Source organism: Vitis riparia, chromosome 9 (genome assembly GCF_004353265.1).
Source record: "Vitis riparia cultivar Riparia Gloire de Montpellier isolate 1030 chromosome 9, EGFV_Vit.rip_1.0, whole genome shotgun sequence".
NCBI lineage: Eukaryota > Viridiplantae > Streptophyta > Magnoliopsida > Vitales > Vitaceae > Vitis > Vitis riparia.
In genome coordinates, this window is record NC_048439.1 from 5,417,981 (window position 1) to 5,431,332 (window position 13,352).

At 36.7% G+C, this 13,352-nt stretch overlaps 2 protein-coding genes and 1 pseudogene across 2 annotated transcripts; all 3 read right to left on the reverse strand.

Annotated features, from left to right (window-relative positions):
* Nucleotides 1-46: 46 nt before the first annotated feature.
* On the reverse strand, nt 47-172 carry LOC117922800 (annotated as a pseudogene).
* A 201-nt stretch (nt 173-373) lies between these two features.
* On the reverse strand, nt 374-3,403 carry LOC117922486. Its single transcript, XM_034840616.1, has one exon. It carries the CDS (start codon nt 3,401-3,403, stop codon nt 374-376), a length of 3,030 nt encoding a protein of 1,009 aa, XP_034696507.1.
* A 5,735-nt stretch (nt 3,404-9,138) lies between these two features.
* On the reverse strand, nt 9,139-10,849 carry LOC117921426 (molybdate transporter 2). The gene has a single exon (XM_034839268.1). It carries the CDS (start codon nt 10,753-10,755, stop codon nt 9,346-9,348), a length of 1,410 nt encoding a protein of 469 aa, XP_034695159.1. The 5' UTR covers nt 10,756-10,849; the 3' UTR covers nt 9,139-9,345.
* Nucleotides 10,850-13,352: the final 2,503 nt, after the last annotated feature.

Consider the following 13,352-nt stretch of genomic DNA (forward strand, 5'->3'; position numbering starts at 1 on the left):
AAAAGTAGTCTGGAATACTGTTCACAATGAGAGTTCAATTCCTAAGGAAGGGTGGCCTGTGTATCCTAGGATAATTAACCTGGAAAATTAAAATGATAAAACAAGCATCCATGATTAAACTGATAATAACAAACATTGCTCTTGATCTTAGCCAAAAGGCCAAGAAAGATACTCCCAGGCGGTACTGTGTAATTGAAAATTCTGCAGATATTGTACAGCAAACACAACAAGAAAAATGAAAATTTTGAAGCTAAAACAAGTTTTCCTGGTGATCATTAGAAAAGCAACACATAATATTACTCTAGTCCACTACAGCTTGAAACAATGCTTATCATCACATGTTGCAGCTTCAAAATGCTTGGAAAGATATTCGTCAGGAATTGGAATCAAGAGGTGGAGGGCTGTGCTGCTTGAACTTCTCTATTTGACTAGACTTGTTGAAATTCCATCCCTGTTGGACATGAACTGTCATTGCAAGAACAACTAGAATTGCCATTATTATAACTTCTTCAGACTTTGAAAAGAACACTGAACTTCTGTTGTGGTCGCCTTTATGAAAGTAGTGATTGAAAACAGGATCTCTTATGCAATCATAAGCTCGGACAAGCAATCTCAGAAGTGTGAACCCAATGTAATAAAGTTCCCTCAATGATTTAACTTGGGTTTGCCATAGAACATTACCGATGATTTGAGGAAGCAAGAAAAAATCTTGAACGAGGCCCATGTACTCATCTACGTCAGTCACCCATTCTGAAAGCTTATGGTGAGTACTTATGACCCCATCTGCTGTTTTCTTGTAATGAATGATGTGAACAGCTACAAATCCAACCATGTGAATAGTCCAGGCAGAAAGAAAAACTAGCTTGTCACTTGGATTGTGCTTCCAATTTATAGGCTGACTGGTGAGTAGTTTGAGACGAGCTTTCTTTACCTTCTGACAGAGTCTTAAAGTCAGTACAAAAGCAATCAGCGAAAGGAACTTTAGGGTGCAGTCAACTACTTGAAACCACATAGGTTTTCCAACATCAAGTAGGTTATGAGAATATTGAAATTCCTTCCACTTGAAAAGGATTGCGCCATCCGTGATCAGGGGAAGAACATAGCCAAGAGCCTGAATACCAAGCATGGCTAAGGATATGAAAGGGATGGCATCAACCTTCTTTTCTATGAAAAACAACTGGCTATATATGCAAGCAATTGAGGCAGAAAGAACCAGCATCCGTAAACTTTCCTCCAAGTTTAGACGAAAAATGAACTCTTTTGAGTTGTCACTGTAGGGAATTAGAAATGTTTGGATGCTGATTGGACTAAAATAGAGTGTGTCTTCCACATTCCTTTGGCTGGTAATAGAGACCTTGGCAGTTGGGTTTATCAACCAACGGGTGGTCTTAGACGAGTACTCTACTTTCACTTCTATCAAACAGTCCATCCTCCTTTCCAGGCTTGTAATGTTGATGGGGCCCTGAGACAATGGGATGTCTCTGCAGCCAATCAGAAAAGCCTTCCCAAGAAGTGGGTTGTAAAGACCCTCCAAGTATAGCACCGAGATATGAGCATGGGATTCTCCACTAAGGGTGAAATGTGCTGAAATTTTCAGAAGTTGGTCTTGTTTGGTGGAATCAGAATTAGTAAGAATTTGAGGCTCTTCTTTATGAGAAAAGTCTCTAAAGTGTGCCCAATGACGACCAAACAAGGAACCTATAGAAAGTACCTCCATTGTGACATACGCCTTTGGAGGATGGATATTGGGTAAAGGATCTGGAAGACCATAGGTATCAAAACTCAGCTCATCTGATAGTAGGGAAAGACTGGTGATGTTGTTTATATCTTCCACAGATGGATATTTGAGAAATGACTTCTTCATAAAGGTTCCCAAATTGAAATTCTCATTTCTCTTCAAGATGATATTGGCTGACTCAATTTTTGAATACTTGTACGACAAATAAGAGTTGCTGTAGTCATAGTACTTATTCCAAGCATCCAGAGGTCGGAGTACCTTTCTAAACGACAACAGATTGTGAGAATCTGTATTGTTTATGCTCAACATGGTCCCAACAACAATACTCCGTTGAGTGATGGAAAATGAAAAGGGGAAGTATAAACAGATCCGAGAATTGCATCCATGTGAGCCAGTTTCAGCAAGACCAACACATCCAACCATGCACAGTCGCCCACTTGAGGAATTCCATGTTCCCTCTGCAGTAATTGTCATTCCGGAAAGGCCAGTTCTTCCTTCTGCAATATACAGATTCTCTCCAGAAGAGACCACTCTAAAGACCGCAGAAGCTTTCGCAGTACTGAGCTTGTCTCCTGGAATGCAATGCAGATCGTTCATCATGATTCTGAACTTGTTCTGAATCCCATTGGTTGTCTTCACTTCACTTCCTAGCACAAAGGGGCCCAGACTATGGCAGTGCTCTTCTGTACCATCACATCCTGAGTTTGCAACAATGTCAAACTTTTCTGCCGAAAGCCTCTGGAAAATTTTACAAAACTCCAAACCTTTGATAATTCCACCATCTAACAATCCATCTTGGCATGGGTACAGATTGCAAGCTTTCAACACAAACTTTTCGGACACAAATTGATAATTTGAGTAATAACCCAACTGGGATGATATATAAACTTCATCGAAATATTTTGGGTTTGAATTTTGATTCAGATTCCTCATTTCTCCATGGATCACTCTGCTAGTCAAAGAAAATGTCTGAGGGTACCGAAGAACCAGCATAAGACGATCATCCTGTAACAGAGGAGATTGGAGATAGTTTTCACTGCTATAGGCCATTGGTAATTCCAAAGGATCAGGAAAGCTCTCTGAGAAAGGAGAAACTGAAGTTCCCAAGAAGCACATCAAGCGTTCGCCTTCAGTCTCTGTATAAAGACCTTCAAATGGGATAATCAATTCTGAAATTCCTGGCTCTTTCCTGAACCATGGGGACAGACCGTCTGCATCATTAGACAGTGAGCGATTCCTAGTTATGCCTATAGACAAATACCCGCAGACACTGACTGCATCTTCATACTGATGGGAGATGTCAATGTCCATTATTGAGAAAGAAACCAATTTTAGGAGTGATCCAGGATCTGAAAAGTTCTTCCCCATGTCACCATCATCAAATGGCATCAATGGCGATGTGCCAGCCTCTTGCATCCAGTCTCCATATTGAAAAGAGAGCTCATTTGGCATTCTATAGGCTTTCTCACCCTCAAGTTTAAGTTTAGAGGCTGAAGACAAAAAGGAGTTACATTCCCTTCTGACCTCAGAAAGACGTTCAAAACTGCAGATACTCGAAGGCTCATCAGAGCTTTCAAAATCCGAGAATGGAGAAGTAAATGAACCCAAGAGAAGTATTAAGAATGCTAGAGCCATGAGATGATGAACCAGAGGTGGAATATCCATATCTGAGATTCAAAGCTTATACTTCTGGGTTTCTGAGTTACACACTTGCTAAACCAAAGACACTAGTGTCAGTATGTACATATAGTTTGGTTCTTTGGTTCTAATATAGCAACCAAAACAAAACCTAAACTAGAAAGACTAACCTTAATAGAAGAATCAAGTAGGTTTGGAAAAGAATGATGCAGGCAGAAATTTAACTAGATAGACTAACCTTAATATTCCTTCTTTTCAGTGTAATTGTCCCTGCAGATGAAACTTGATTTTTGAGAATGTGATAAGAAAAGAACTCCTAATCTGTTTAGGATTAAAAGAATTAAAAATATATATAGACAAACAAAACTTCCTTGAAAGTCACATTTTACAAAGACCCAAAGCTCAGGAAGATACAAAAGACAAAACCTTAAATTTAATTAATTACATCACCATGGATTATCTTCCTTGTTTCCATCGACATTTTTGTTTCTGCTCAGCTTGTCAGGATATGGCCCCTGGCAAAGTAAAACTGCAGAATAAGCGTACTCAGGTTTTAGGCCTGTGTAGGCCATCAACCAGCCTGTGTGGAACAATTCTTAACCTGGACCAATTCATTTCCACATTTTTATTTACCTTGCCGCAGGATCTCTACCTCCTTCCTTTGCATATAACATTAGTTAAAAGAGGTGAAGGACCACTACTACATAAAAAACATCTACTAGAAACCCTGGCCCCAGTAGAAAGCTGGATCTAAGTATAGTTGTTTCCCAAACTGATAGGAAATGCATACATAAATTTCAGGGCTACCTGTTTTTGTTGAGCCTCACCCATCCATTGGAATTTCTACAAACATACATTTTCTTAAGGAGAAAGCTTCTGGAATCCTTGAGAACCTTGAAGCTGATTAATATCTGGTTAAAGAGGCATTGATAGAATTACTATTCCAAAGTTTCTTCCTCTCAGTGATTACTGATAATCTAATGAGGCTTTTATCTTTGCCATAAAGCATAGAAAGGATGCGATGTTTGCAACTTTCAGTCCAAAATCTGTACTCTGAATAAGGACTTGTAGAGAAAGAGTAACAAAACGGAAGGAACAGGAAGAAATGAAAAACTATAGTGACAGAGGCTTAAGAAAAATCTTCATGCAGCATCACTGCTCCTAGGAAAGCATAGCAACCCTTTCAAATCAAAGCCTTCTCTTAAACAATGAAGTTGTGATCCAGAGAGCATCTGCAAGAGCTGAAGGTTGCCAGAAAAGAAAGGAAAAAAGGGAAAAAGGATTAGAAAAAAGCAAAACAGCCAGCCAAACTGATTGAACTGCTGTGAGTAGTTTACTGATGTCTTTTCTTTTTCGTTTTTTTTTTTTTTTGGAAATCTCATCAAGTTTTCTTATGCAACTTGAACTATACAATTTCTAGCATATTACAGTTACAATGAGATCATGTTGAGATTACTGATTATTGGTGGGATCCAGTAAGACTCGAAAGTTAGGGTAAGAAACACATTGATCTTGAATGATGAAAAATTAGGTATCAATCAGAGAAGACGCTCTTTGGAAAACTGAAATCTAAAAGAGTTTAATGAATATATCTTCCATTTGGGTTGAGGTAATCATTAGACCCAAGTGCGTATTAAAGGACAAGCAAGGCCATGTGTGTGGATACCAATGGAATCCTGAGCCTTAGAACTTTTCACCATTAATAAAAGTTGGTTTTTATTCATTAAATTTCTGTTATTCTCCTCAAAAATTCATTTATCATTTTAGAAACAACTCTTTGCTCTATAATCCCTTCTTCTTTCTTTCTATTCCAAGTTTTTCACAAACATTGCCTATGGATATGACCTCGACTCAGTGGGTAAAGCCACTAGTAAGGTTTTTCATTTCATTAGGGACCTTGTAGAAGAGAAAGTCATATCCTTAGACTTCCCTATTAAAAATTAGATTGCTAACATCATGAGTAAACGTTTAGATTCCCTTGAGAAATCTTTCGATATATGTTCTCTCGATTGATGTTATTTCAGCATGGATCATTGGTTTAAGGGGAGAGATTATTTTAGGATTTGTTAGCCCAAGGGTTCTCCTAATCATGTTTTGATGATAACAAACCATGGTTAAGTTACTAATTGGTTTGAATTATAAAGAATTCCAGGTGTTAATTTGAAAATTCATCAAATGACCTAATGGATGCAAGATCAAGACTTTTGGAAGACCTTTAATCATAGGAAATATATGTAAGATGAATGCATGGGTGCACTTAGAATTTACATATCATTTCATGCATCTTTGAAAAAACTCGGTTTAGGCTTTAAAGTTACATTTCCATCAAAACCCAAGTTTTATCAAATGAACCTTAAGCAAATCGTTTCAAAATTGACATATTAATTTATCTAAAAACCTTGCCTAAGTGTTAGAAGAGAAAATAACATAAAAAGATAGGTTTTCGGTCCAAAAATGGTGAATTGGTCAAGGTATTGGCCAAACCGGCTCAACCGGGCAGGGTACCGATCGACCGGTACCCCTTCCCGGTCGAGGTCTGGTCGAGAGGTGCAAAAAACACTCTCTCTCTTCCAATGGCCTTTCCTACTCGGTCGAGGTATTTGTCTTCCCTGTCGAGGTCCGGTCGAGGGTAACGGTCACCTGCCAAGCATTAAATGCTCCAACTGCTCGTGAACCAGTCGACCCCCAACTCGACCGGTTGACATTGTCTTTTGGTTTCTTTGGCTCCCAAGGTTAGAAACCTATAAATAGAGAGCTCCACTTCATTTATGAGTAAGAGAACACATGCATTTATTTGTCTACCCACTTGTTCTTGCCTTAAAAGCTCTTATTTTTTTCTTAGTGCATTAAATCTCCATTTGCATACTCTTTAGTGCACATTTGTGATTCATCCTAACTTTAAGTTGTATTTGAGTCATTGTTTGAGAGATTCATACTTGTTAATTGAGTGTTAAAGTCTTCAAGTGAGTTGAAACTTGAAGAGATTGTGTAAGAGCACATTGGAGTTGGAATCCAAGTGTAAAGGTGATTAGAAGGTTGGTTGAAGCTTCAAGTTAGTGGAACCCTCACTCAGTTAGGAGTTTGAGGAGAGTGAATGTAGGTAAGGAAGTGTCGAACCACTATAAAATCTGAGTTTGATTTCTCTTACCTTATCTCTTTATATTTGCTTCTCTTGTGCTTAAATTTGTTGTGTTTAGAGAGAGTTTTTAAAAACCCAATTCACCCCTCCTCTTGGGTGTTTTTCTCTTTTAAGATTAGCCTTTATTTTCTCAGGATCCTAGGGCCAACTTCATGTTTATTGTTTGATTGAATCTTGTTAGTTGCTCAACTTATTATTGTTTTCCTAAATGATTAGTATTGCAAGATATCAATTTTCATTTAAATGATTAGTATACTATAGCCGGAGTCTATAGTAGCGGATGGGATTTATGAGGTAGGTGGAGTGACCTTGGGCCCACGGATGCCCACACCATTCAGATTGGTTCCCGATGTGACATCAGTATAGTCGACCACAGTTGAGCCATTGACTTTCCCATGTTACAGTGTTCAGACTCCTTTTATTTTGATTCCAGATGTTGATGGGGTTCATACTCCAGTTGTTGATGATGTTCACACTTCCGATATACAGTATATTCTTTGCGGAGGTAAGGTAGTACGACAACAACCACTCACAACCACTAGACCCTTGGAGGGTGCAACCTCATGAAGAGGTCAGGAGAGAAAATGATGAGATCCTGAGATGGTTTCAAAGCACCCAGGCTCGTATATCTATTTGGAGCTTACTGGTGTTTTATAGCACTCATAGAGATGCATTGATTCGAACCTTGAATCAGATTAGGGTTGAGACTACCACTACTCCTGAAGGGTTGATTCATATGATGACGACTAGCAGAGTCACTTGCATTGTGTTTTCTGATGATGACTTGTCACCCAAGGGTTCAGACCATACACGTCCTTTGTACATCTCAATTGGTTGTTCAGGCCACCGAGTCTCATCTGTCCTTTTGGACAATGGCTCGGCCCTGAACATCTGCCCCTTAGCTACTGCCATCGCCCTCGATTATGCGCCCTTAGACTTTGGTCTCTCTACCCAGACAGTCAGAGCATATGATAGCACTAAGAGGGAGGTCATGGGCACTTTGGAGATCAAGTTATTAATAGGTCCGACCACATTTCCTACTTTGTTTCAGGTTTTGAGGATTCCTACATCCTTTAACCTGCTATTGGGCCGACCTTGGATTCATAGAGCTGGGGTCATTCCTTCTTCTCTTCATTAGAAGGTGAAGTTCATTCATGATGGGCAAGTCATCACGGTGCGGTCTAGTGGAGATATGTTTGCTTCTTCTGAGTCAGTGCTTCAGATCAGTCACGGTGAGTATGACCTATTTCTAACTGGGTTCACATTTGATGAGGTGCAGACTCTGGAGGTTGAGGACTTTTGCAGAGACTTCGTGGCTATGTCATTTGATCAGCGTGGTAGCATAGTGGTACTTGACATGATGAGGAGCATGTCTTATCTGTCTGGCATGGGATTAAGGCAACGTCAGCATGGGCCCAGTGAGTTTATCGTTATCCTTGATCATGATGTACCATTTGGACTTGGGTTCATCCCTATCTAGGCCGATTATCGATATATGGCGCGATTGTGCAAAGAAAGGGTGAGGGCCCGATTGACTCACACACCATTTGACTATCTGGTTCGCCCATACAACATGAGTTTGGCGGACTACTTTGTGAGGGCATCAGAGCTACAGACGCATTCAGATGCGATTATTGATGGATTCGGTACTGTTCAAGAGGTCAAGCTTCAGCGTCTTATCCATCAACTGCAATTGAGAGATGAAGCTCCTGGCACTTCCACGTCTACATTGGATAATTGTCCACTCTGGATCCAAAAAAAACCCCCACAACTTTAAAACACATCTATATAATTAGGAGAAACTCACACTTATATAGTATCCTGAACTTTCTCTCTTATCCGATATGGGATATCACTCACCATTAAAATTTTAAGATTATTAGTTCAAACATACAACTACTAAGGCAAGTACAATTGAGTGTGCTTAATATGAATGATGACAAAAAAAAGCATAAATTAATTTACATTAAAGCATAAAAAAAAACAGGAAAAAAAAAAAGTGGGAGGAGGTAGTGTCTAATGTAGATAAATCTATGTACTTATTCTGGTAGATTTTGTAAATGGTTTTTTCCGTACATGATGTGTCTAATGTATGAATGGATATTTATTCTAATTCCTCAACATCACATTCCAATAAAAGATTTTCATAATTGTGAAAAAAAAAAAATAGCCTTAAAAATCACTTATCAAAAGAAAATATTTTTAGACTTAAAAATCGACTCTTCCAATTCACCAACCTTATAGGTGGTTTTACACATCAAATAAGAACTTTCAAATCCTAGTTGTGGTTTATTCATTATAGTGATTCAAGTGTAAACTCATAACAATTATTTGGCACCCCGGGGCTGATCTCTGGTTGATGTTTTCATGAAAGACCAGAAAATAGTAAGAAATTCTTACAAACTGGAAGATGAAATGCTTTCAATTTCAAAATACCCCATATCCAACTTTGTGACAACAAAAGAAGCTCAAGGAAACAAGCTCATTCTCCAGGAGCTCATAGAAAATCTGGTCATCCACCACTGATTAACATTTTAACCTCATGCCAAAGCAGAGCAATGATAACTGTAACATAGGTTCTGAACCTCTTTGAGCAATTTAAGAACTATAATGGGAACTTGGATTTGGTATGAGAGGCTGAAATAAATTGATAGAAACACTTTTGACAGATACATATAGGCATTACAAATAATATTGTACCAGTTATCACTAAATAATAAATAGATACATACAGGTAATAATGTGAGAAGGAAGGCCCGATCCGAAACAAGGAGTTCCCACATGATGTATATAGACCAGTCCCAGAACCCATGTTCATCAAAAAGAACACCTAAGGATTGAGACTAGTTTCATCATCCACTGCAACAGGCCGTTTCGGGTCGAAATTGAAGTTCCCAAAACAAGAACATTCCATCTGCCTCAGTTTCAATAGCCCATATAACAAAATGCCACAGCCAAAGCCCAATGCAGCACTAGATCCGGTCATTGAAACAGCAGCACAAACCAACATCACAAATGACTCTTCCTTGGTGTTCATGTCCCTTGAAGCCATTGCCAACTCAATCCCAGCAAAGAGCAAAAGCACCCCAAGAATCCCAATTGGAAACTGCCCCAATATCCTTACAAAAGAATTCCCAAATACCAGCCCAATCAGCAACTTTCCAAGCCCCAAAAACACCACTGATGCGCCACTCCTCCCACCGAACCGGTACTGCCCTGCCAGTCCTCCAGCACCGTGGCAAACTGGCATTGCTCCAAACCAGCACCCCACCAAATTCATGACCCCAACGCTGACAGAAACCGAAGTCACAGACACTTCTCGGTCTGGGAACAAATCAGCTGACAGTTTACACACAGCAATCACTGAATTCAGAATTGATAAAGGGATCTGCGGAATTGCACCGCGGAAGAACCCAATTTTCCAATCTTCCCACGTAATTCTTAGGAGATGGATTCTAGATGGACCAAATCGAAGATCCTTCACAATCGAAGGGTCTCGAATAAAGCAAAGCACCAAACCCAGTATAAAAACAATTAAAGCAGCTGGAATTGACGACATAATCCGCAATCTCCGTCGCACACGGCGGCGAGAGCGATTCACAGAATTATTTTCTTCTTCATGAACACCCAAGGGGATAGCTTCATCGCCAAAATCACCAGAGCCAGTGACCAAGACCAAGGACAGAATAGCGAAAAGGGCAAGTGCGATTCCGTCGAGGCCGAGCCAATTTCTAGGCGGACCGGATTTTCCGGCGGAAAAGTCCTGGTTGTAACGGATGTATTTGATGGCGGAGAAGGCGAAGGCGAGGCCCTGGGAGAGCTGGACGCCGCGGACGACGGGGAGGGGGATGAAGCGGTAGAGGAGGGACATGAGGCCAGTGGCGCCGAGGATGAAGAGGGTGGCGGCAGTGGAGAGACCCGCGGCAGCGATTTGGGGGAGAGAGAGGAGGGGGTCGGAGATGGCGACGGCAGCGATGGACTTCATGGGCTGGACAGGCATTGGAATGCCGAAGAGAAAGCCGGTGGAGATGTTGTAGAGAGCCGTGAAGATGAGGGTTGTGGAGAGGTCCAGGTGGTTGACCAGTGTGAGAGCTAGGACGATGGGTATGTAGGTGCCCAGGTCGCCCACAGAGCCCCCGAGCTCGGCGGAGAGAGTGGTTTTGAGGCGGAGGGAGCTGAACCACCGCCGGCTGGGGCGGAGGAGAGGGGTGGTGGTGGTGGAAGGTGTGTCGTTGGCCATGAAGGCAGTACAGTGTAGCAAAGGACTGAGTCTGTGAATTCAGTTTTGCGTTAAGAGAGAGAGAGAGAGGCCCAGCCAAAATGACCTTTCGGCGAGGGATGAGTTAAATGGCTCATACCATCCTTTTCACTAAAATTATCGTCCAAAAATTGGACTATGACCGGAATACTTTTCCTTTTTTTATCTTTTTTTTTTTCCTTCTTTTTGAAGAAAATTTATATATAAAAAAATTAATTGTTACGCAAAAACGAAACAAACAAAGTAAAAATAATTTAATTTGGATAAAAATTTAATCCAAAATAAATTAATAAAATTCCAAAATTAAAATCAAAACTCAAATTTAATTTTAATAAAATCAAAATTCATTTACTTCTTATAGAAATTAAATTTTTATAAATTCCTTCTTTAGCATAATTATCCACTCCTTTTTCATGTTTCTTTCATATATATCACTCGTAAATTAAAGATGTAAAATAAATATATTTCATTTATCATAAACTTATTTTTTAAATATAACTTATTTTTTAAAATAAAAAATTATTATAGAATTAAATTTTTTTAGTTTAAAAATAATTAAAAAATCATTTATAAAATATATTACAAAATAATAATATTGTATGTATTGTTTAATATATAAAAATTATTTTTACATGTTGAATAACATAATATAATTTTTTATTTTATAAAATTTAAATATTTTAATCATAAATACTATTGAACATAAGAAAATTTTTATATATCATTTTTAAATAGAAAATATTGAAATTCAGTATAATTTTTATTTTAAAAAAATTAGTATATATATATATATATATATATATATATATTATATTTTAATTATTTTATAAATTAAATATAAACTTAACCTAATATTTCTTATTAGATATGTTAATTTAGTTGGATTTAATATTCAATAATATCATATTTTATTCGAAATGACATTCTAACATATATATTTCATATTATAAGAGAAAAATTAGAAAAATGAAAAAAATAAAAATAAAAATAAGATTAAATTCTAATATTTTTCTCGCATCTTTGCCCAATTTTTTTTTTCCCATCATGTAAAAGATAAAAATAAAATAAATAAAATAAAATCTTAAATAATTTTTAGGTAAACTTCAAACGAGGATGTTTGTAAAATAAAGAGGGGAGGATAACTTATTCACATTTTCTAAGTATTGTAATTAGGAATGACAATAAGTATATGTCTTGCCTCGTTCTTAATAAAAAAAAAAAAAACCTTAGGAGAAGATTAAATCTGTTAAAGGAGATTTTTTTAAATCTAGAGTTTGGGTTTTATCATGTCTTAGCATACCCCGTCTCATCTCATTTATATATATAATTAAATAATAATAATAATAATTTTTTTTTTAATTTTACATATATAAAATAAAATGTTTATTTATCATAGAATATATATTATTTATTTATTTATAAATCTTATTTGTTTATAATATAATTTTTTTAAATATATTTAAAAAATATGGAAAAAAAAAACATTGTATTGAAAAATCACTTGTATTATTTTCTCTAGAATTACTTATAAACGACCCTCCTAAACACATTTTTAGTAATTGATTTAAATACTAATATGAATTTTATTTTATTGATCATTTTTTTGAAAATAAAGACAATTAATTTTTGGAGGTAGGTAAAAAAAAAAGGGACACACGTTTTATTTATTTATTTATTTTTAAAAAGGAAATATAAAAGTCTGGATAGAGTTTCAATATTCATTCTATTATTTTATTTCTCCTATAAAACTTGAATAATCTCTGCGGGCTGAGGTTAGGCTTTAACACAAAGCCCAAAAACTTGTTATTCCACAAATTGCAATGATCCAATGGGCCTTGATCAGGGCCACTAGGGCCAATTTGTTGAGTGGGCCCATGGGGATAAAATGGTTGAAAAGAGTGTACTAAATAAGTGTAATAGAACCACAGTAGCTGTGGTTTTACCACGAAAACATATTTAAAATAATTTTTTATTTTCATTTTAAAAGATTAATTTTGATAGTTTTTATTTTTTTTAAATAAATGATAAAACTAAAAATATATATATATACTCCACAAATAAATAAAACTATAAAAAATCAGAAAATCCTAGTATGCAAATATTCAATTATTCTTTATATTAAAAATTGAATAATTTGTCATGCCTAAGAAGCTATAAAATTTTATTTTACTAAAAATAAAAGATAAGAAAGATGTTTATTATCATATTTAAATTCTTAAAGCTAACAAATTCTTTTCCTACTTCCAAAAAGGGAAATAAAAAATTCAAACTCCCTTTTAATTTTCAATAACTATAATATCTAATTATTTAAGAGTAAAATAGTAATTTTAGATTATTTTATATTATCTCATTAAATGAATCAGAAAATCATCTACTTATGATAAATTGAAATCTCACTTGTAAGTACGATTTAATTTCTATTAAAATTATTTTTTATTTCATTTTTACCTTTATAAAAATTGTCCAAATACGAGAATGAGGGAGAAAAAAAAAAGAGAAATTCCCCATTGCCACCTCCAAACACACCATAAAGGAATCCCTCAAACTACTATGAAAGGAACTATTTTATTGGCCAAATT